Consider the following 21,006-nt stretch of genomic DNA (forward strand, 5'->3'; position numbering starts at 1 on the left):
ATTATTCTTGATTCTTTACTCTTGGTGCATCAGCTTTCAATCGTCAATGGTTGTAACGTTTGGTTATGTGCCCAACTCAATATACAAACATAAATAAGAATAAAACAACAAAAATTAGTGAATTGGGATGATGAAAAATACTAAAATTAAATTATAAATGCAAATGAATATTGAATATTGAATATTGAATAAATATCAAAGCATTACCCTCCACCAAGAAGCTCTCGACATAATCCATGGACTCTCAATCATCAACTAGTGTCGATAAATCTCTCAACCAATTTTGAGAACAAATAAAAGTCTCAATGATTTTCAGAGCCAATAAACTCTGAAAATGATCAAGTACACGACCTCTCATTTTTTTATTAAATGTTGAGTCGAATGCAACGATGGAAACAGGCATGACCAACAAGTCTCATGCAATCATCGCAAGTATAAGATCGTTAGCCTCATTAATTTCTACCAAATCAAAAAGTCAAAAGATAACATCCGAGCCTAGCAATCATATGATAAATAATGATCAACCTCTATTTTGGCAAGAATAGATCCAAGGTGGATAATTCTTGATCCCACTCAATGCACCATCATGTCTTAACATCACTAACACCATCATCTATGATTGTAGATGTCAAAAGGAGCTCATGTTCTCGGATAGTCATGGTAGAACCAAATATAGCATTATAATCCTTATATAAATCTACAAATAACTACCTCACACTCAACACCAACTATTCAGCCCGAGTTTAATCATGAATTATTTTCAAGTAAAAATTAAGAAGGCAAAACTTGTTACGTGGATCAAGCACAGCTACAGTCAACAACAACAAGTTAGACCTATCTAATGACCTCTAATATTTATCATATTTCATTCTCATACTTGTGGTCAAACTCATCAAATAATAATTAATACTCTGACTCAGCCTAATAAGCTCTTCTTGGAGTTAACAAATTTTCTAAAAACTAGTGTTAGTCGTAATATATAAAGATCCAAAAAATCTTGTAATGATATCATAAAACATTTTCAGAAGCCTTACAAAATACTCACACCGTCCCCCACTCCTTAGCTTTTAGAGGGCCCATGTGTTTATCATCAAAGTAAGAAAGTAAATTATAATCTTCACTTTCCTTCTACCGAAAAGTCTTCTCAAACTTCTCAACCGCCTCCAACCAACATCATGCATGCTGAGTTCCATTGAGTTAGTATGTCAAAAGATAATATTTGCTTACAAAGAATTTTCTCTTTTTCTGCACATCTATTAAACTTATTATATAATCTTGCAGGGGAGGAGTGTACATATTTAATCGCATTTCTAACCATTATAATGGCATCATTACATTTCCTCTCTCTTCATAATAAATTTCAAAATATAAGCACAACATCTCATGTGTATATACTTTCCCCCCAACACATTCTCTGTCAAAAACTATCTCAAATATGAAATTATCATTTGAGCTTGCATAATCAATGGTTGCAGCAAATATTCTCTCAATGCCCCAATCAATGAAGCACAACTCAACATACCTCCCAATAGTCTCCCTCAATGATTATGAGTTAAACAAAAATTATTGATTTTTTGTGTAATTTCCAATCCCAATCAATGAAATGTAAGGTTAGACATATATAATTAAGATTTTGTATCAATGTCCATGTATTGGTAGTCAATGAAATCCTCATGCCACCATCTTTAAACAACTTTTTGAATTTTCCTTTTCCTAATGCAAAAAACTTCATTCAATCTCTTGCAATCTTGCCACAAAATGGCACTTTAAATTGGGTTCAAAAGACCAACATAGCTTCTTAAAGCCTTGCCCTTCAAAAATTCCAAACGGCAATGCATATGTAATTATGAACTCTTCATCACCAACCTCACAGCCTTTTTACTATAATTGTGGATTACAAGAGTCCTCATCATACTACACTCCTTATCTTTAGCCCCCTCCTTGGGTGTTATCTCACCTGACAATATTTTTTTGTACCTATCCAAAAACCTATGTTTGTGAGGATTTTTGGGATATAAAGGCAAATGGTTTTGCATGATTGAATTTTTATTCAATTTTTTAGCGATAATCATACATCTTGCCATAATAGTTACACTTAGCCTTAAACTCTCATCCACTGAACAAGCATCCACCTTCGTAAGGTGGTCCCAAACAACTAATGAATCCTTCTCCTTCTATTTCGTATAAGTGAACAAGTATTACAAGTAAGGGCACTAGGGATCCTGATGTTTGGGTATCTCTCAAATCATTGTCCAAGTTAATGGTTAGATCGTTTGAGTCAACATCAATTAGAGTTGATGAAGAATCTATCTAACATGTGAAATACAAAAATAATTACAAACAGAAAAAGCAAATAACAAAAAAAATAGAAAACCACATACCATAATTACACATTAGCTTGTTTGCATCTTACAACATGGCAAACATGACAAGACTCTAAAATACAATAGTTAGTTTGCAACATGACAAATATCATAAGTCTAAAACTCTAAAGTCTAGATTTTACTTCAGTCATCTTTCCACAATTTGCATCACAACACAATTACAACATATTCACAATAATATTATTTTTAAATTTTTTCATGCAAAAAAATATATTAAACCGAGCATGTAGCTCAATCACAGTGGGAAATAGCTCTTGGGTGTTCGCGGTCCATTTTCTCTAAAAATTCTAAAATGCCTATACATATACAGATAAACAAGTTAAATATCAAATAACAGGAAAATTATAGATCAAACATCAAATACCAAGTTAAACCGCCTAGAAATTGATTTCAAGCAAGAAAGAGAGTTTCATGACGATGTGATGACCAATGGAAGGGACTGAATAGAGTGAGAGAGCTCGAAGAGATGAGAGAGAGACGGGTGGCATGAAAACAACAAGTCTAGAGATGAATGAGAGATGGAACAGCTAGACCGAACAAATGCTAGCGAAGGGAGAGTGGCATGTGATTGAGGCGAGAGAGAGAGAGAGAGAGAGAGAGAGAGAGAGAGAGAGATTAACAAAGGGAGAAGGTCGATGTGAGAGAGGAGATAAACCAGAGAGACAAGGTGAGAGAGATGAAGAAGAGGGGAGGGGGGATGGGTAGTATCTTCTGCGCTAAACTAAAACGATGTTATTTGGTATATTAAACGAAACGACGTCATTTCTTATTATTTTCTTCCTAAAACTTAATTATAAAACGACACCGTTTAACTTAAGTTAAAATAAATATATATTATATTAGTCAGTTCAACCAAAACTGAACTGACCGACGTGGTTTCCAACGTTTTGGGTCACCAGTCGATTAGTTCTCCATTGGTTTCGATCGATTCTAGTTGGTTACGGCTCTTCCTATTCACCCTTAACTTTTGAGTTTAGGAATGACTACTCTTATGATAATCGAAAGCATTTCCATCTTCATGTCTTTATCTTCTTCTATTTTTGTATTTTATATTCAGATTAATGCAACAATAGCATATGTGGGTATAAATATGGGTACAAAGATAATAGTTGAAAAATTGTAGAAATCATCATTAAAAATGATTTTTTTTATATAAATTTTATATTTATTTACTTTTTAAAAATAAATATACAAAGAATTGCACACCATGTAATTATATAAATCATTTTTCTCATAAAGGACATCACTCGTGCGAAAGTCACGATATTCACTCTTCGAAAAGAAAAATCTCATTTAAAGCATCAATAACACTCACGTTAGGACGAAAGATTTAAATCTAGTACCTTTCGGTTGAATCGTTAAGTCAGAACTCTCAACTTTCTTTTTTAGAAAGATAAAGCATCTGATGATGACTTTGAGATTTGAAAATAGATTTTCGAAATATTCTCAGCAAAAATTAAAAAAAAAATAAAAATAAAAGAAATAATACATGTAATCTTAAAATATATAAATGTCGTGTATTTTTTTTTTAAATAGATAAATATAAAATTTATAAAAAAAATAATTTTTTAATAATAAATTTTACTCTATTTTAAAAAAAATACGTAAAATTTATATATTCTAAAACTATACCTAACATTAATATTAGTTTGATTTTAATGGAAATGGAAAGGGTAAATATTTTGGAACAATAATAAGTTAGCGAGTGATGCGAAAGGATTTATTCCCTTTTGACATTTAGTCAAATATCCCTTCATCTTCTAGAAATAATAGTATTCTTCGGAATTTGAGAGCTGCTCAGTGCTTGTGGATTCTACTTTACTAAATATCTTCTGTGAAGTGATAGAAACATTTATTTACGTTGGGAATCAACGAAAGATGCATTGCATTGGTGATTTCATCTTATAATCTGTATGTTAAAAGCAATGCTCTTTAAAATGGGAAACGATTTGTAAAAATTTTAAATAGGTAAGTTATATATAAGTTATTTTAAAAATTTTGACTCTATTAAATTATTTTTTATCAGTGAGACTTACTTTTTACTTTTTTATAAAAAACTTATATAAAATTTTTCTAATTGAAATTTGTACTAAGTATTACTCTTTTAAAATTATTGTGCCTACTCATACTCGTTGGGAATCTTGCTTCTATCCCAACCTTACCATAGATGTAAGACTATGGTTTCTATTATAATGTTGGTACTAATATCTCTATTTCTGGTGTATTTATTTTGAAAATAAAAATAGTTTTCTAAGTGATATTTCTTATGTGCACATCCAGGATTCCGAGAATAATAAAGAGAAGATTTTACATTCTGTTTCTACTCAGTTGATCACTAGAGTTTACACAACCCTACCACGAGGGTTAAACACAAAATACGCTCTATTATGATATTGTTCAATTATGTTTATGCAAAAGAATTTTATATGTTTTATTACTATAAATAAACGTTTTTTGAAGTTCACTCTGAAAATTTGATAATATGTTTTGTTTTGCATTCTATATTGCTCATATTTATATATTAATATATATTTATTACTAACTGAGTTGTTGATAATTCACCTAATTACTTTCAATATTTTCAAATAATTTTGATGATTTAGCTGAGATTCAAGAATAGGAAGCATGGGCAAATTAGCTGAGGAGAGTTGATTGAGTACCTAAGGGTACTATGCTTATTGGAATATTTTAATAAGTAGATTGGATATTATTATGTTAATTTTATTTATTAGGATGTTAATATTTTATTGAGACTTTATGGAATTGTTAATTAATTATGTTGAGGTTCTTGCAGAGGAATATCTATATTTAATTTGAATAAATGAGTTTATGTTTATAAAACCTTTAAAGTAACATACATACATACATACATATATATATATATATATATAATTTTTTAATGATAAATCTGACTCTTTATATCTAATCTTTTTTGAGTGCAGAGCTAAAGTAAACTTTGGTTGCATCCAACCTGGCCCTTATTTTTTCTTTCATTTTTCCGTTGTATTCTCCTATTTAAACTAGAGTGAGAGTAAAGGGGGAGGGTATTGATGCTTATCGCAGACGTGAGCCTATTGGAAATCCAAACAAATCAAGCCATTCTAGAAGCTATTATTAGCTTATCACTCGCCATAGCTCTATGGAAAATATGAAGTTCTTTAGCATTCAACGCTTCTTTTTCTTCGTTAATATTTGCTGAAAGTAGACGGAGAACCTCATAACCCTACCTGCTTATGGCTTCTTGGTAAACTATAGCAATTAGCAAGTTCATTGAGAGCACTCTTAAGAAATTTAGACATGTTTATATAAATTTAGACATTAAATACAGTAACTTACTCAATAGAGAAATACTTTGGATCCTGAATTCAGAAATACTTTGAATCCAAATTGTGTTCTGAAAGATTTTTTTTTTTTTTACTTAATGATTAAATAAGTGTTTTTTAGTGATGTTGTGAATTTTTTTTAATTAATTATTAAAAATGCCTGCTATAGAATTGCATAGTGATAATAGCAGCTCCCCATTCTCATCCCTCACCAGTCACCACAATCTCCATCCCCATTCTTTTCAGCTCAGAACTGAGACTTGCATTCCAATTCAACTTAACCTAGCCCTGTCCCGATTTCCTCCACCTCCCTACTTCCCTTTGAATATTACCTCCCCTTTTTTCTTTCCCTTTCTCATCTTTTGCCTCTGCAAAAATAGAAAGACAATCTTGAGCTTGTTGATATAACAAAGTAGGCCCTATAAATTTTTCCTCAAAAACAAAGTTGTTCCTTTACCACCACATATTCCTCATTACAGTAGCTACTAAGTCCAGTTCAGAATTTTCCAGCTTCTTGGTCATTAGCATCCATAGCTCTGTGAAGTTCCCATCCATTATGGGCCATTTCTAGACTGGGCTTGCATTATCAGCCCAGACATCAGCAGTTGCCCCACAACTCCATAATACATGGCTGATTATTTCCTCTTCCTTCCCACAAATACATCAAAGGGGGTCATCCAACACTTTCCTTTTATACAAGTTTGCCCTGGTAGGTAGACAATTCATGATAGCTTTCCAAATAAATATCTTTACCACTTCAGGAGTATTGAGGTTCCATAGTTTTTGCCAACATACCTTTCCAGATTTTATTTCAGATGAACTCCCTTCATTTATGTATTTACTGCATCTATCCAAGTGGTATCCACTCCAAACACTGTATAAACCATCCTTTGTATAGACCCATATTCTCTTGTCAGGAGCATTGGCATAACTAATTGGCAACCCACATACAAAATCAGCTTCCTCTTGCATAAGTGTATCTCTAATCAGCTTTTCATTCCATCCTCCATTGATAAACAACTCTTTAACCTTTGCCTCTGCCCCCAAAACTCTTATTGGTGATTGGATATAGAACTGAGATGGTCTTGATATCCACTTATCTCCTCATATGTTGATCTGCTCACCATTTTCCACCCTCCAAACTAACCATTCTTTCAATAAGTCAAGGGAACCCTATAAACGCCTCCATATTTTTGAAGGCCTATAGCCTAATTTGGCATTCAACAAGTCTCTATGTTTAAAATACTTATCTTTAAGCACACGGGCAGCCACTGAATTTGGCATAGTCAGAACCCTACAACACTGCTTGGCTAAGAGGGCAGTATTAAAACTGTTCAGTTCCCTAAAACCCAAACCCCCTTCAGATTTTGCCATTCCCAACTTAGCCCAGCTCCTCCAATGAATCCTCCTATCGTTCTGTTAGAAACTCCACCAAAATTTAGCCATTAAAGCTGCTATTTCCTTGCACAATCTCACTAGAAGTCTGAAAACATTCATATGGTAGGTTGGCACAGCTTGGATGACAGCTTTCAACAAAATTTCCTTATCCGAAGGTGAGAGGAAATGGTTCTTCTAATTAATTAGTTTGTTCTACACCCTATCTTTTATACCTCTGAAGGTGTTATACTGTGATTTTCCCACCATCACAGGTAATCCCAGGTACTTTTCACAATTTGTTTGGATCCCCACCCCCACATCTTCCCTAATCCTTCTCCTTATATCTTCTTTTGTGTTTGAGCTGAAAAATAGAGAGGTTTTCTGCCTGTTTAAGCATTGCCCTAAAGCTTTCTCATAAATCTGCAACAAATCCTTGATCTAAAGCCATTCCTGCCAAGAAGCTTGTCCAAATACTAAACAGTCATCTGCAAATAATAGGTGAGTTACTCTTAAACCACCTTTAGCTACTGCAACACCCTTCAAAGCCCGCCTACTTTAAGCCTGATTGATAAGGGTACTTAAACCCTCTACACATAGAAGGAAAATGTATGGAGATAGTGGATCTCCCTGCCTTAAGCCTCTCAATGGTACAAAAGAGTTTCCAGATTTACCATTTAACACAATAGAATAAGTGATAGTTTGCACACATTGTATAATAAGGCCCACCTATCTTTCATCAAACCCCATTTTTATCATCACCTCCCTTAGAAACCCTCATTCAACTCTATCATATGCTTTCGAGATATCAAGTTTTAAGGCCATACTCCCCATATTTCCTCTTTGTTTAGTTTTCATTGAATAAAATATCTCATAGTCAGCAATAATATTATCTGTGATGAGTCTCCCCGAAACAAAAGCACTCAGATTCACTAAAATGACATGAAGTACTCCCTTTAATCTGTTGGCTAGAGTCTTTGCTATGATTTTGTAAAAAACATTGCAAAAACTAATGGGTCTAAAATCTCCAACACTTTTTGGTTCCTTCACTTTCAGAATAAGCACCACATTGGTCTAATTAAAGGAACTCAAACTACCATTTCCTCTTGAGCAACGGAAAAATGCATTTGTCACCTCTCCCCCCACTATATTCCAGTAGTTTTGATAAAAAGAGGTCCCAAACCCATCTGGACCTGGAGATTTCAAAGGTTCAATCTGTTTAACTGCATTCTCCACCTCTTCTTTAGTAAGCTCTTTCATTAAATCAAGATTCATCTCAGGAGTTACCCTTTTATCCATGGCACAAAGACAAGAATCCATAGTCCCCTTCAATGGGAAAGAAGACTAATACACATTCTGGTAGTGGATATAAAATGCATCTTCAATTTCCTCCTGCTTCTCCCATAAACATCCATTTACATCATACTTTTGACTCCCTCTCTATTAAACCCTAAAACTCCTTAAGCCCTACATTTTGAGTCCCCTCTTTCTCTTCACTCCTACCTGGCATAACACTCTCCCCTTCTTCTTCCCCCCTCCCCCCCCCCCTTCCATCCCTCATTACTATTTGATTTTTCCCTGTTGTTTTTGCTCTCAACCAAGGCCCATACTACCCTGACACCTTTTCATCATTCAAACACCCCTTTGCCCCGTGCACTACACATCCACACTTTAGACAAATTCTAGGTAATTTCTCATACTGAAAGGGAATCCACATCTTCTCCCGTATCTGAGAAATTGTCCTCCCTATAACTAGATTTCTCCTGATATCCAAGTCTATCTTAACCCTTAGAAATTTACCCCAAGCTCCATCCCCCTCCTGTACTTCAGCTTCTAACACCTTCCCGATAGATCCCCCTAACCTTTCTCCCATACTGCGGTTCATACAATCAAGAGGTAAATTAAACATTTGGACCCAAAAGCTCTAGTTGAAGAAATCCATAGACTGGATCTGAGTCTTCCCCGCATAAGGCATTAAAGCAAATAGATGTTTATCAAATAACCATGGGCATCCCCTCAAGACCTTTACCCTATCTCTCTGATTGGTAAAAGTAATGACAAAACAATTAGATCCAAGCTCTCAAAAGGTCATAGGAGGACTAACCTTCCAAATCTTCTCCATAGTCGAACGGATGACTTCATTCCCGATCCTTCATTCAGCAAAGATCTTCCCCAACAAACTCTGCTCCCCTAGCTTCTTAAGGTCTTCGGTATCATTCACGAGTATTTCGATCAGCTCACTCTCTTCGTCGTCCAACTTCAATCTCTCCCAGTTATGCTCTAGGTCCTCCATGGAAAAACTTCTTCTACTTGCCACTAGTAAACAAATACACTCCTTGAACCCCATCGACATGAGGAAACAGACCTCACTCCACCTAATTCGTTCACATCCTAATCTCCTTCAGGAAGACAACGAGAGAGAAAACGGTTGGAGGAGAATCATACTCCAATTAGTATGTCAAGAGACAATATTTGCTTACAATGAATTTTCTCTTTTTCTGCACATCTATTAAACTTATATAATCTTGCAAGGGAGGAGTGCACATATCTAACCGCATTTCTAAATATTGTAATGGCGTCATTACATTTCCTCCCTCTTCACAATAAATTTCAAAATATGACCACAACATATCATGTGTATATACTTTCCCCCAACACATTCTCTATAAAAAACTATCTCAAATATGAAATTAAAAAATCATTTGAGCTCGCATAATCAACAATTACAGCAAATATTCTCTCAATGCCCCAATCAATTAGGCACGATTCAACATACCTCCCAATAGTCTCCCCTCGATGATTATGATTTAAACAAAAATTAATGATTTTTTGTGTAATTTCCAAACCCAATCAATGAAATATACGGTTAAACATATATAATTAAGATTTTGTATCAATTTCCATGTATCGGTAGTCAATGAAATCCTCATGCCACCATCTTTAAACAACTTTTTGAATTTTCTTTTTTTTAATACAAAAAACTTCATACAATCTCTTGCAATCGTGCCACAACATGGCACACCCAAGTTCAAAAGACGGAGACAGCTTCTTAAAGCCTTGCCCTTCAGCAATTCCAAATGACAACTCATCTGTAATTACGAACTTTGCATCGCCAACCTCACAACCTTTTTATTATAATTTTGGATTACAAGAGTCCTCATCATACCGCCAATGCTATCTTCAACCCCCTCCTTGGGTGTTACCTCACCTGACAATATATTTTTGTACCTATCCAAAAGCCTATATCTATGAGGATTTTTGGGATATAAAGGCAAATGGTTTTGTATGGTTGAATTTTATTTATCTTTGAGTGATAAACACACATCTTGCCACAATAGTTACACTTAGCCTTAGACTCATTCACATAACAACCATCCACCTTCATAAGTTGGCCCCAAACAACTAATGAATCATTCCCCTTCTATTTCGTAGAAGTGAAAAGTATTACCAGTAGGCACACTAGGGGTCCTAATCTTTGGATATCTCTTAAATCATCATCCAAGTTAATGGTTTGAGTCAACATCAATTAGAGTTGACAAAGAATCTATCTAACATGTGAAATACAAAAATAATTACAAACAGAAAAAGCAAATAACAAACAAAACAGAAAAACACATACCACAATTACACATTAGCTTGTTTGTACCTTACAACATGGCAAACATGACAAGACTCTAAAATCTAGATTTTAGTTCACTAATCTTTCCACAATTTACATCAAAACAACTACATGATAAAGGATTTGCCAAATTTAAATTTTTACATCTATTGTGCTAGGGTTTGGCCATGGAGGCCGCCCTACCCCCTCCGTTAGATTCCTCTACGGCGGGGGCTATTGTGGCGCACGGTGCAAAATCTTTTGTTCAGGCAGTTTCTTCTTCAGCGCAGTCATCTTTCCGGCTTCCAATAAGGTATCCGGTGGAGATTGATGGTGAACAAGGCTTTGTTTTTTCCAAGGTGGAGATGTCGAAAGCGGCGGATGATTTCAAGTTTGCTCTGGTCCTCAAGTTTTCTCATACTAGGTCGTCCATTAAGACTGGACGTTCTCATATTGCCAAATCATGGGGACTGAAAGATGCCCCCACGGTCATTTTTATGGATGCCTTGCATGTTCTAGTATAGATGAGGAGTGACCGTGACTTTTTGCATGGTTGGGCTCATGAAGGACGTACTATGGGGGATGTTGCTTTTCGCTTATTCCGTTGGACCAAGTACTTTGATCTGGCACACGAATCCCCACTTGCGCCTCAATGGGTGTTTCTGCCGGGGTTGCCTCTTCATTTGTACCGCCCTAATTGTTTACAAATATTGGCAACAAGGTTTGGATGCTACCTGGGAACGGATAATGCCACCCTCAATAAAACCAGAGCATCCGGGGCTAGGCTGTGTGTAGAGGTGGATTTTTCAGAGGAACCAGTGCAAGGCTTTCCCATTGTTTTATCGACTATGAAAAAAATATGGCAGACCGTCAAGTATGAGAGGCATGGGTATTATTGTTCTAAATGTTTCCACCAGGGTCACACTTCGGTGGTTTGCAGGGCTAATGTGAGAAAGCCGAAAGGGGAGAAGGTCAGTCGAAAGCCTCAGGTCAAGCGAACGTGCCAGGACAAGAGCAAACAAGTGGAGAAAGAGTTGACGGAAGATGTGAATGCTAGGGACGTCTCAACGTCCCTCCAGGCTGTGCCCGTGGATGGGGTGACTATTGGGGAGGGTTCCTTGTTGGGTGCAATAAAAGTTGACAGGTTACATAGGAAGGAGGGGATGGCATCTCAGGTAATGGCATCGGGGACTAAACTGGATGATATTGAGAGCTGTGAGAAATTGAATGTGAAGCTGATTCGTCATTGCATGTGAGTGAGGTCATGTTGTTGAAGGAGGTTCCTATACAGTCTAGAACTCTGGTGCCCAGTGAAAATGTTCATGTGACACTTGAAACCAATGTTGCTAGTTTGGTGAAGAATCCTACTCTCTTGGAGTCTGAAGACTCTGAACTTTTAGTGACTGGGAATCCTGGAGTAGGAGCTGCTATAATCGGGCAATGTGATGTAGTGTCAGAGGTGTTGGAAATGGAAAGCCGTGGTGGGCAGGTTCAAAGTCATCTTGCTAGTGCTGGTGGTTTGGCGTATAGTTCGGATGGTGAGATGGGAGGTAGGGGGCTGGATGTGCGGATGGAAAAGGCATATGATTCTGACCAAGAGCCTCCTGAGTATAAAACCAAACGAATAGAGCAGTTGACACATTGTGTAAGGCATTCGCAGTGGGTGGCTACCCAATCCTCTAAGCTTAATTTATGATTGATACGATTTTAGTATGGAATATTTGCGGTTTGGGTCGGTCTAGGAAGAGACTTAAGAGTTTAGTTAAAAAGCATCGAGTATCGGTAGTGGCGATTTTGGAACCTTTTCATGAGGAATCTAAAATGCCACGGCTGGCTAGTTTTTTGGAGTTCTCAAAGTTTTGCTGTAATGAATATTCAGGTGGTAAAGCATGGCTTTTTTGGAAGGAGGAATATGGGTTTGAGGTGCTCAATATGACTAATCAATCCCTGTCGGGTTGGTTTCATTTGGGGACTAATCAAGTTTTCGTGACCTTTGTTTATGCTAAGTGTACTATGTTAGAATGTCGCGGCTTATCGGGGGAGCTTGATAGTATCAGTATAGTTGATGATCCGTGGTTGGTGGTAGGGGACTTTAATGTCATATGCTCGGATTCAGAACGTATTGGGGGAAACCCACGTCCCGTGTCAACAATGGTGGAGTTTAATGAAAGCTTGGATAATTGTGGGCTTGTAGAGATGAGAGTTCATGGTAGGAGTATGTCATGGTGTAATGACCACAATGGTCGATCCCGCAGTTGGGCCCGTTTAGACCTACCGGTGATGAATGTTGCTTTCTCTAATTTATTTGGCTCGGTTTATATGGAATATCTGATGAGGGAGCCATCCAATCATTGTCCCATGGTGGTTCACGTATGCCCACCGAGATTACAGTATGGTCCTTCTCCTTTTCGCTTCCAAAATATGTGGTGCTCACATGAATCATTCTTTAAGTGTGTGGAGGAAGCATGGGCAGAACCAGCAGTCGGTGGTAGTGGTTTGTATAAACTAGCTGCCAAACTGAAGAAAGTGAAGGTAACCTTAAAACAGTGGAACCAAAATACTTTTGGCCGGGTGGATTTATTGATTAAGACTCTTGAGGAGAAGGTGGAGTTCCTTGAGCTCCAGCTTCAGGATAAAAACAATCCAATTGTTGAAGAAGAGTTTTTGCTGGCTAAACAGGAGCTTGCCGAATGGGACGCAAGGGAAGAAATGAGATTGGCTCAAAAGGCAAAGAGGAAATGGTTAAAAGAAGGAGACTAAAATTTCAGTTTCTTTCATGAGTCTATGAACCAACATAGGAAGCAGTCTATGGTCTCGTACATGAAGTTGGCAGACGGAATGGTGCTATCAATGCCAGAAGCAATTCACAACAGGGCTACATAATTTTTACAGACTTTTTTGTCCTCAAGCCCAAATGTACATCCTGCAGACCTTTCGGCACTTGTAGATCCTGTGATTTCGGCTGAGGAAAATACTTTGCTATGTGCAAGCCCGGCAGAAAATGAAGTTAAAGCAGCGGTGTTCTCCATTCCGAAGCATAGTTTTCCTGGTCCTGATGGTTTCGGTTCGAGTTTTTACATGTTTTGTTGGGAGATTGTGAAGGAGGACGTGATCGAAGCAGCGCGTGATTTTTTCAGTGGTGCCTCGTTACTAAGGTTTTACTCGTCATCTTATATAGTGCTCATCCCAAAAGTTCCGGATCCAAAGAGTTTCGATACATTTAGGCCTATAAGCCTTTGCTTTGTGGCTTATAAAAAATTTTTGAAGATTTTGGTTAACAGGTTGACGAGTCTCCTCCCAAAGATAATTTTACAAGAACAAAGAGTTTTTATTTCTGGGAGGAGTATTTTTGAAAATATTACGCTCGTTCAAGAGATGGTCCAGTCATTGCACAAAAAGACCCAAGGTGGCAATATGCTGTTGAATGTCAATATGACCAAGGAAAATGATAGAGTTCACTGGGATTTTCTTTTGTAGGACTTGAGTAGCTTTGGTTTCAATGACAAAGTCTACCAGTTGGTTGTGGAGTGTGTTAAATCTCCTTGCTTTTCTATTATGCTTAATGGAACCTATAAAGGCTATTTCAAACCATCTAAAGGTTTGAGGCAAGGTGATCCACTTTTGCCGTATCTCTTTATTATTATGGAGGAAATTTTGTCTCAACTACTGGTGACTAAATTTGAGGAAGGAAGAATTGGCAAGTTTCATCATCCTAGAGGTGCTCCCTTGGTATCGTATTTACTCTATGCCGACGATTTGTTGGTATTCACTAATGGTGATCTCAGGTCGTTTCGAATGCTATTGAGGACCGTAGAGCAGTATGAGAGCTAGTCGGGACAATCAATCGGTACGGAGAAATCGGCTATTTATTTCTCCAAACAGATCAACTTAGCTCGAAGGCGTGAATTGTTGAGAATTTCAAGATTTGTGGAAGGGTCTTTTCCGTTACTTACCTTGGTGTACCTTTAGTTACCGGGCGGCTAACATCTCGATCGATTGAGCCATTGGTTAATAAAATTCAAGATAAAGTGGCGGACTGGAAAGTAAGGTTGTTGTCCCAAAGAGGTCGATTAATCTTGTTGAAACATGTTCTCTCTTGTATGGCCACTCATTTGTTAGCTGTTCTAAGTGTTCCAGTGGTGTCTCTGAAAAGAATTAACTTCATTCTATCAACTTTCTTCTGGGGAGAGAGTAATGGTAAAGCAAAGAGGAAATGGTACCCTTGGCACAAGATGTGTGCGCCGAATGGGTAGGGGGTTGAAGGTCTCCACAAGTTTGTGGATGTGCAACGTTCACTTCATATGAAATTCACATGGCGTTTGTTGACACTGGATAATCTATGGACTCGGTTCTTCAAGGCTAAGTACGTGAAGAGTGGGCATCTGATATTAGCAAAAAATACACTAGTTTGTTCTCGATTTTGGAAATCGATTATGAGAGTTTTGCCGAATGTTTGTGATAATACTCAGTGGCACATTCGAGAAGGAAAGAAGTCATTTTGGTTTGATAAATGGCTTGATTCTAGGCCATTATGTTTACGTGCTTCCACTATTGTTAATCCTTTGCTTCAAATTAAAGAGTGATGGACTAATTATTGTTGGAATTTTGAATCGTTAGAAGAGCTGGTGGGTAATGAAATTATGGGGGAAATTTTTCTCTCTGTTTCGGCAGGGAAGTAAGGGATTGATTGCCTCATTTGGAAGCCAACATCGAATGGGATTTTTACTTCAGCTAGTGCATGGGAGGTGGTCCGTGTCAAACATGATAGTATCCCAGGAATGGAGTGGATATGGCATAAGATCTTACCGAGAAAAATTTCACTGTGCATGTGGAAAGCCTCGTTTCACTGTTTCTCGATGGATTCCAGAGTACAGAGCTGCGGTGTGAATCTGGCCTCTAGATGTGACTATTGTAATACCAAGAACGTAGAGACTCTTGACCATGTTCTGGGCTTCAGCGATATCACATCGCAAATCTGGGAGAGAGCAGCCATGGCGATGGGACTATCACTTACTTATGCATGCCGGGACCTGGTGGGGACGTGTTCTACAATGGTTTCGTTGGCCAGGAAGTCTTCTTCAAGAGGTATTTTGATTGGGCTGTTACCATCTATTATTACCTGGTGTTTATGGCACCATACGTGCAAAGTGCGTATGGAAGGAGTGGCTTGCTCGGTGGATAGTCTATGGCTTTCCATGAAGTTTTGGCTCAAGTAGTTGATGATGGAACATGCAAAGGAAGAGTCAATCTCGCAGAGTGACTCAAGGTTGTTAGCTACTCTTGATATCCCACAGGTTCGGTGCTAACACCGTATGACACGGCTGGTTGTATGGCAAAAGCCATCTAATGGTGTTATAAAGTTGAATGTGGATGGGAGTTGTAGGGAAAATCTGGGATCTTGTGGGAGAGGAGGTGTGATCAGGGATGCTACAAGTACTATTAAAGGGGCTTTTTCAGTTTTTTTTGGGCAAGGGACGAATAATGAGGCCGAATTTCGGGCTCTTCATGCGGGAGTAGTTTTATGTAAAGGGCTAAGTTATTTTAATCTGAAAATCGAGTGTGATTCAAAAATAATAGTTGACTGGATTCTTTCAAAGAATTGTACAGTGTGGTATCTTTGGGATTTTTGGAAGGAGACAATTAAAGAACTTCAAGGGGTTCAATTCATTCTTCGACATCAATACCAGGAAGCGAATCAGGTTGCGGATTTTTTGGCTCGGCAAGGTGAAGTAAGTTTTTCTTGTAGATATGAGAAGGGGGGGTTTCTCCCCCGCCATGCCAAGGGTATTATCTGGATTGATAAAATTGGCCTCTCAGCATTAGAGTTTAGGTCTCTCTGGTCTCTTGTTTTGTATGTTGCTTTGGATTTAGGTGGGGTTTGCTAGTTTGTAATCAAAGTTTTCCTCCGCTATAAGTGAGGGTTTATGAATAAAAGTGGGAAAGAGTCGCTCGTGAACAGGTGGCTCTGACTCTTCTGGAAAAAAAAAAAAAAAAAAAAAACTACACGATAAAATCACAAAAACATATTCAATGAACAATAATATAATTTTTAATTTTTTTATGCAAAATAGAAGGCATTTATAATTATTACACAATAGTTAGTTTGCAACATGACAAATATCATAAGTCTAAAACTCTAAAGTCTAGATTTTAGTTCAGTCATCTTTCCACAATTTACATCACAACACAATTACAACATATTCACAATAATATTATTTTTAAATTTTTTCATGCAAAAAAATATATTAAACCAAGCATGTAGATCACTCACAGTGGGAAATAGCTCTCGAGTGTTCACGATTCGGAACATTTTCTCTAAAAATTCTAAAATGCCTATACATACACAGATAAAAAAGTTAAATATCAAATAACATGAAAATTATAGATCAAACATCAAATACCAAGTTAAACTGCCGGGAAATTGATTTCAAACAAGAAAGAGACAGTTTCAAGACAATGTGATGACCAATGGAAGGGACTGAATAGAGGAGAGAATAGAGTGAGAGAGCTCGAAGAGATGAGAGAGAGATGGGTGGCATGAAAACAACAAGTCTAGAGATGAATGAGAGATGGAACAGCCGGACCGAACAGATGCTAGCGAAGGGAGAGCGGCATGTGATTGCGGTGTGAGAGAGAGAGAGAGAGAGAGAGAGAGAGAGAGAGAGAGAGAGAGGGATTAACAGAGGGAGAAGATCGATGTGAGAGAGGAGACAGACCCAGAGAGACAAGGTGAGAGAGATGAAGAAGAGGGGAGGGGGGATGGGTAGTATCTTCTGGGCTAAATTAAAACGATGTTATTTGGTACATTAAACGAAACGACATCATTTCTTATTATTTTCTTCCTAAAACTTAGTTATAAAGTGACACCGTTTAACTCAAGTTAAAATAATTATATATTATATCAGTCAGTCCAGCCAGAACTGAACCAACCGACATGGTTTCTAATATTTTGGGCCACCAGTCGATCAGTTCTCTACTGGTTTCGATCGATTCTAGTTAGTTATGGTGGTTTCTATTCACCCCAACTTTTGAGTTTAGGAATGACAACTCTCATGATAGTCGAAAGCATTTCCATCTTCATGTCTTTATCTTCTTCTATTTTTGTATTTTATAGTCAGATTAATGTAGCAATAGCAGATGTGGATATAAATATGGGTACAAAGATAATAGTTAAAAAAATTGTAGAATTCGTCATTTAAAATGATATTTTTTTATATAAACTCTATATTTATTTACTTTGAAGTTGCACACCATATAATTATATAAATAATTTTTCTCATAAAGGACATCACTCGTGCGAAAGTCACGATATTCAATATTCCAAAAGAAAAATCTCATTTAAAGCATCAATAACTCTCTCGTGGAACCTTTCGGTTGAATCGTTAAATCAGGAACTCTCAACTTTCTTTTTAATAGAGATAAAGCTGTCATCTGATGATGCTTTGAGATTTGAAAATAGATTTTCGAAATATTCTCAGTAAAAATAAATACTCCGTTTTAAAAAATAAACAAATATAAAATTTATATAAAAAGATTAATTTTTTAATAATAAATTCTATTTTTTTAATAATAAAACAAAATAAATTATATATATATATATACACTGTATTAGTTTGATTTTGATGGAAATGGAAAGGATAAATGTTTTGGGTCAATAATAAGTTAGTGAGTGATACGAAAGGATTTATTCCCTTTCGACATTTAGTCAAATATCCCTTCATCTTCTAGAAATAATAGTATTCATCGGAATTTGAGGGCTGCTCAGTGCTTGTGGATTCTACTTTACTAAATATCTTCTGTGAAGTGATAGAAACATTTATTTACGTTGGGAATCAACAAAAGATGCATTGTATTTGGTGATTTCATCTTATAATCTGTATGTTAAAAGCAACGCTTTTTAAAATGAGAAACGATTTGTAAAAATTTTAAATAGGTAGGTTATATATAAGTTATTTTAAAAAAAAATTTGACTCTACCAAATTATTATTTATTAGTAAAGCTTACTTTTTTTTTTATAAAGAATTTATATAAAATTTATCTAATTGAAACTTGTACTTAGTATTACTCTTTTTAAATTGGTATGCCTAATCATACTCATTGGGAATCTTGCTTCCATCCCAACCTTACTATGGGTGTAAAACTATGGTCTCTATTACAATGTTGGTACCAACATTTCTATTTTTGGTGTATTCACTTTGAAAATAAAAGTGATTTTCTAAGTGATATTTCTGGTGTATCCATTGGAGTTTGCACAACCTTACCACGAGGGTTAAACACAGAATACGTTCTATTATGAAATTGTTCAATTATGTTTATGCAAAAGAATTTTATATGTTTTATTATTATAAATAAATGTTTTCTAAAGTTTGCTCTAAAAATTTGATAATATGTGTTGTTTTGCATTATATACTGCTCATATTTATATACTAGTATATATTTATTACTAACTGAGTTGTTGATAACTCACCCAATCACCTTCCATATTTTCAAATAAGTTTGATGTTCAGCTGACATTCAAGGATAAAAAGCATGGACAGATTAGTTGATATTAATTAGTAGAAATACATTAAGTGAGTAACTGTAGTCAGCTCAATAAATTAGTGATTAAGGAATTGTATTTTAGTGATATTATGAATTTTTTTTAAAAAAAAATATTTAAGAATATAAAAAGTTTAAATAAAAAAATTTATAAAAAAAAAAATTGCCTTCTTCGATGGGTATTCGTACTACAGCTCTCGGGAGATATAACTGTACCCACTAAATACGTGGATGTACAGTAACTTAGCCAATACTATAATATTCATTTCTCCTTCCTCTCACCAAATATGTAGATACTTTTTGTAATTAACAAATTTGGTTCGATTTATTATTATTACATATAAAATATGAAAAAAATAAATTAATTAGTTAATTTAATTAGAATATAATTATTACTAACATTTAATTGGTAGAAATATAAAATGTGATAAAAATAAATTAAATAAAAAAAATTATTAAATTAATAATATCTTATTATTATACAGAGAATAAATAGATAATCCAATATATGATTTATATTCGAATGGAATAGGCAATTGCAAACTTGTGGTATTAGCTAAAATTTGTATTTACATTTAGCCAATTCAATGAGAATGCTCTGGGGGAGGTATTTTTGAACTAGAGCCTAATCAATAATCAAATTCAATCGCTTGTTGCATAAAAATAGATACTCGTTTAGAACACTAGTGGTGACCTCAACAAACTTTAGCTAAAATTTAACTAAAAAATTCATTTTTATAAATTTTAGATAATCACTTTTCACAACACTAAATAATAAACTCAACAAATCTATCACTATTTTATTAAAATATTGATTTTGATATATATATATATATAGATATTCAGATAATCTTCAAGGACTTTGCTGGTATATAGGCCAGTCATTAAGGCAGAGAGATCATCAAGCATTATTTTCTTTTTATATATACTTCAACAGGCTGCAAACATCTCTAGAGAAAAATTATTGGAATGTTGAAACATGGCCGAATTAACGTTAGATTCCAGTCTCTCCAACCCGTTTGAAAAATAAAATTGAAATTCAAAAGCTTCATACAAGAAAAAATAAATAAATAAAAAATCAGAGTTTTCGAATGATTGGGAACTTGTAATTTGAATTGAGACTATGAATGAGCTGTAAGGAGAAGCATACTTGGTTATTGCGGGCTGAAATAAGGCTTTGGAGTTTCATCGCACAGAGACACAGAGAGAGAGACGTTGAGAAATGCGTAAGATGAAAACTAAAATTACTGTTCATTTATTGAGCTGACTACAGTTTGATTTCGTACAATTTAGTTAAACTTTTAACTAAATTTTAAATTTATTTAGCCCACCACCACTAATGCTCTAAAGATGTTGAAATAATCTCATATGGTCTGTAAATATTAATAAAAAATAATAAATGATAATAATAAAATAATAAATAATTTGTAAATAATAAACCATTTATAAATAGTACAATTACTATAATAATTTTTTTTTTTTTTCTTTTGATCAGTAACAATTACAAAGCACATATATTGTCCATTTTGTCAGAATTGCTTCCATTAAGAAATTATCAAGTTGATCCCTGTTAAATATTCTTGTAGAAAAGAGAAAAGTCATACCGTCGAGCAAGCCAAGTTCCAAAATCATTGTTGCCACTGCCTCTTCCAGGCTGACAACAGATACAGCAAAACATTTTGCTAAGTGTATGGTTATGAGCTACACGGCTTTATCTCGAACAATATGTACCAAATCGATGGTTTGGAACATTAACGTCACCTTCTGCATCTTGCCATCATCAGCATCA

At 35.6% G+C, this 21,006-nt stretch overlaps 1 protein-coding gene across 1 annotated transcript; it reads left to right on the top strand.

The window, feature by feature from the left end:
• Positions 1-11,943: 11,943 nt before the first annotated feature.
• Positions 11,944-14,156, top strand: LOC122291014. Its single transcript, XM_043098667.1, has 3 exons — positions 11,944-12,338; positions 12,422-13,420; positions 13,589-14,156. The coding sequence occupies exons 1-3, from the start codon at positions 11,944-11,946 to the stop codon at positions 14,154-14,156; spliced, it is 1,962 nt and encodes a 653-aa protein (XP_042954601.1).
• Positions 14,157-21,006: the final 6,850 nt, after the last annotated feature.

Source organism: Carya illinoinensis, chromosome 13 (assembly GCF_018687715.1).
Source record: "Carya illinoinensis cultivar Pawnee chromosome 13, C.illinoinensisPawnee_v1, whole genome shotgun sequence".
Lineage (NCBI taxonomy): Eukaryota > Viridiplantae > Streptophyta > Magnoliopsida > Fagales > Juglandaceae > Carya > Carya illinoinensis.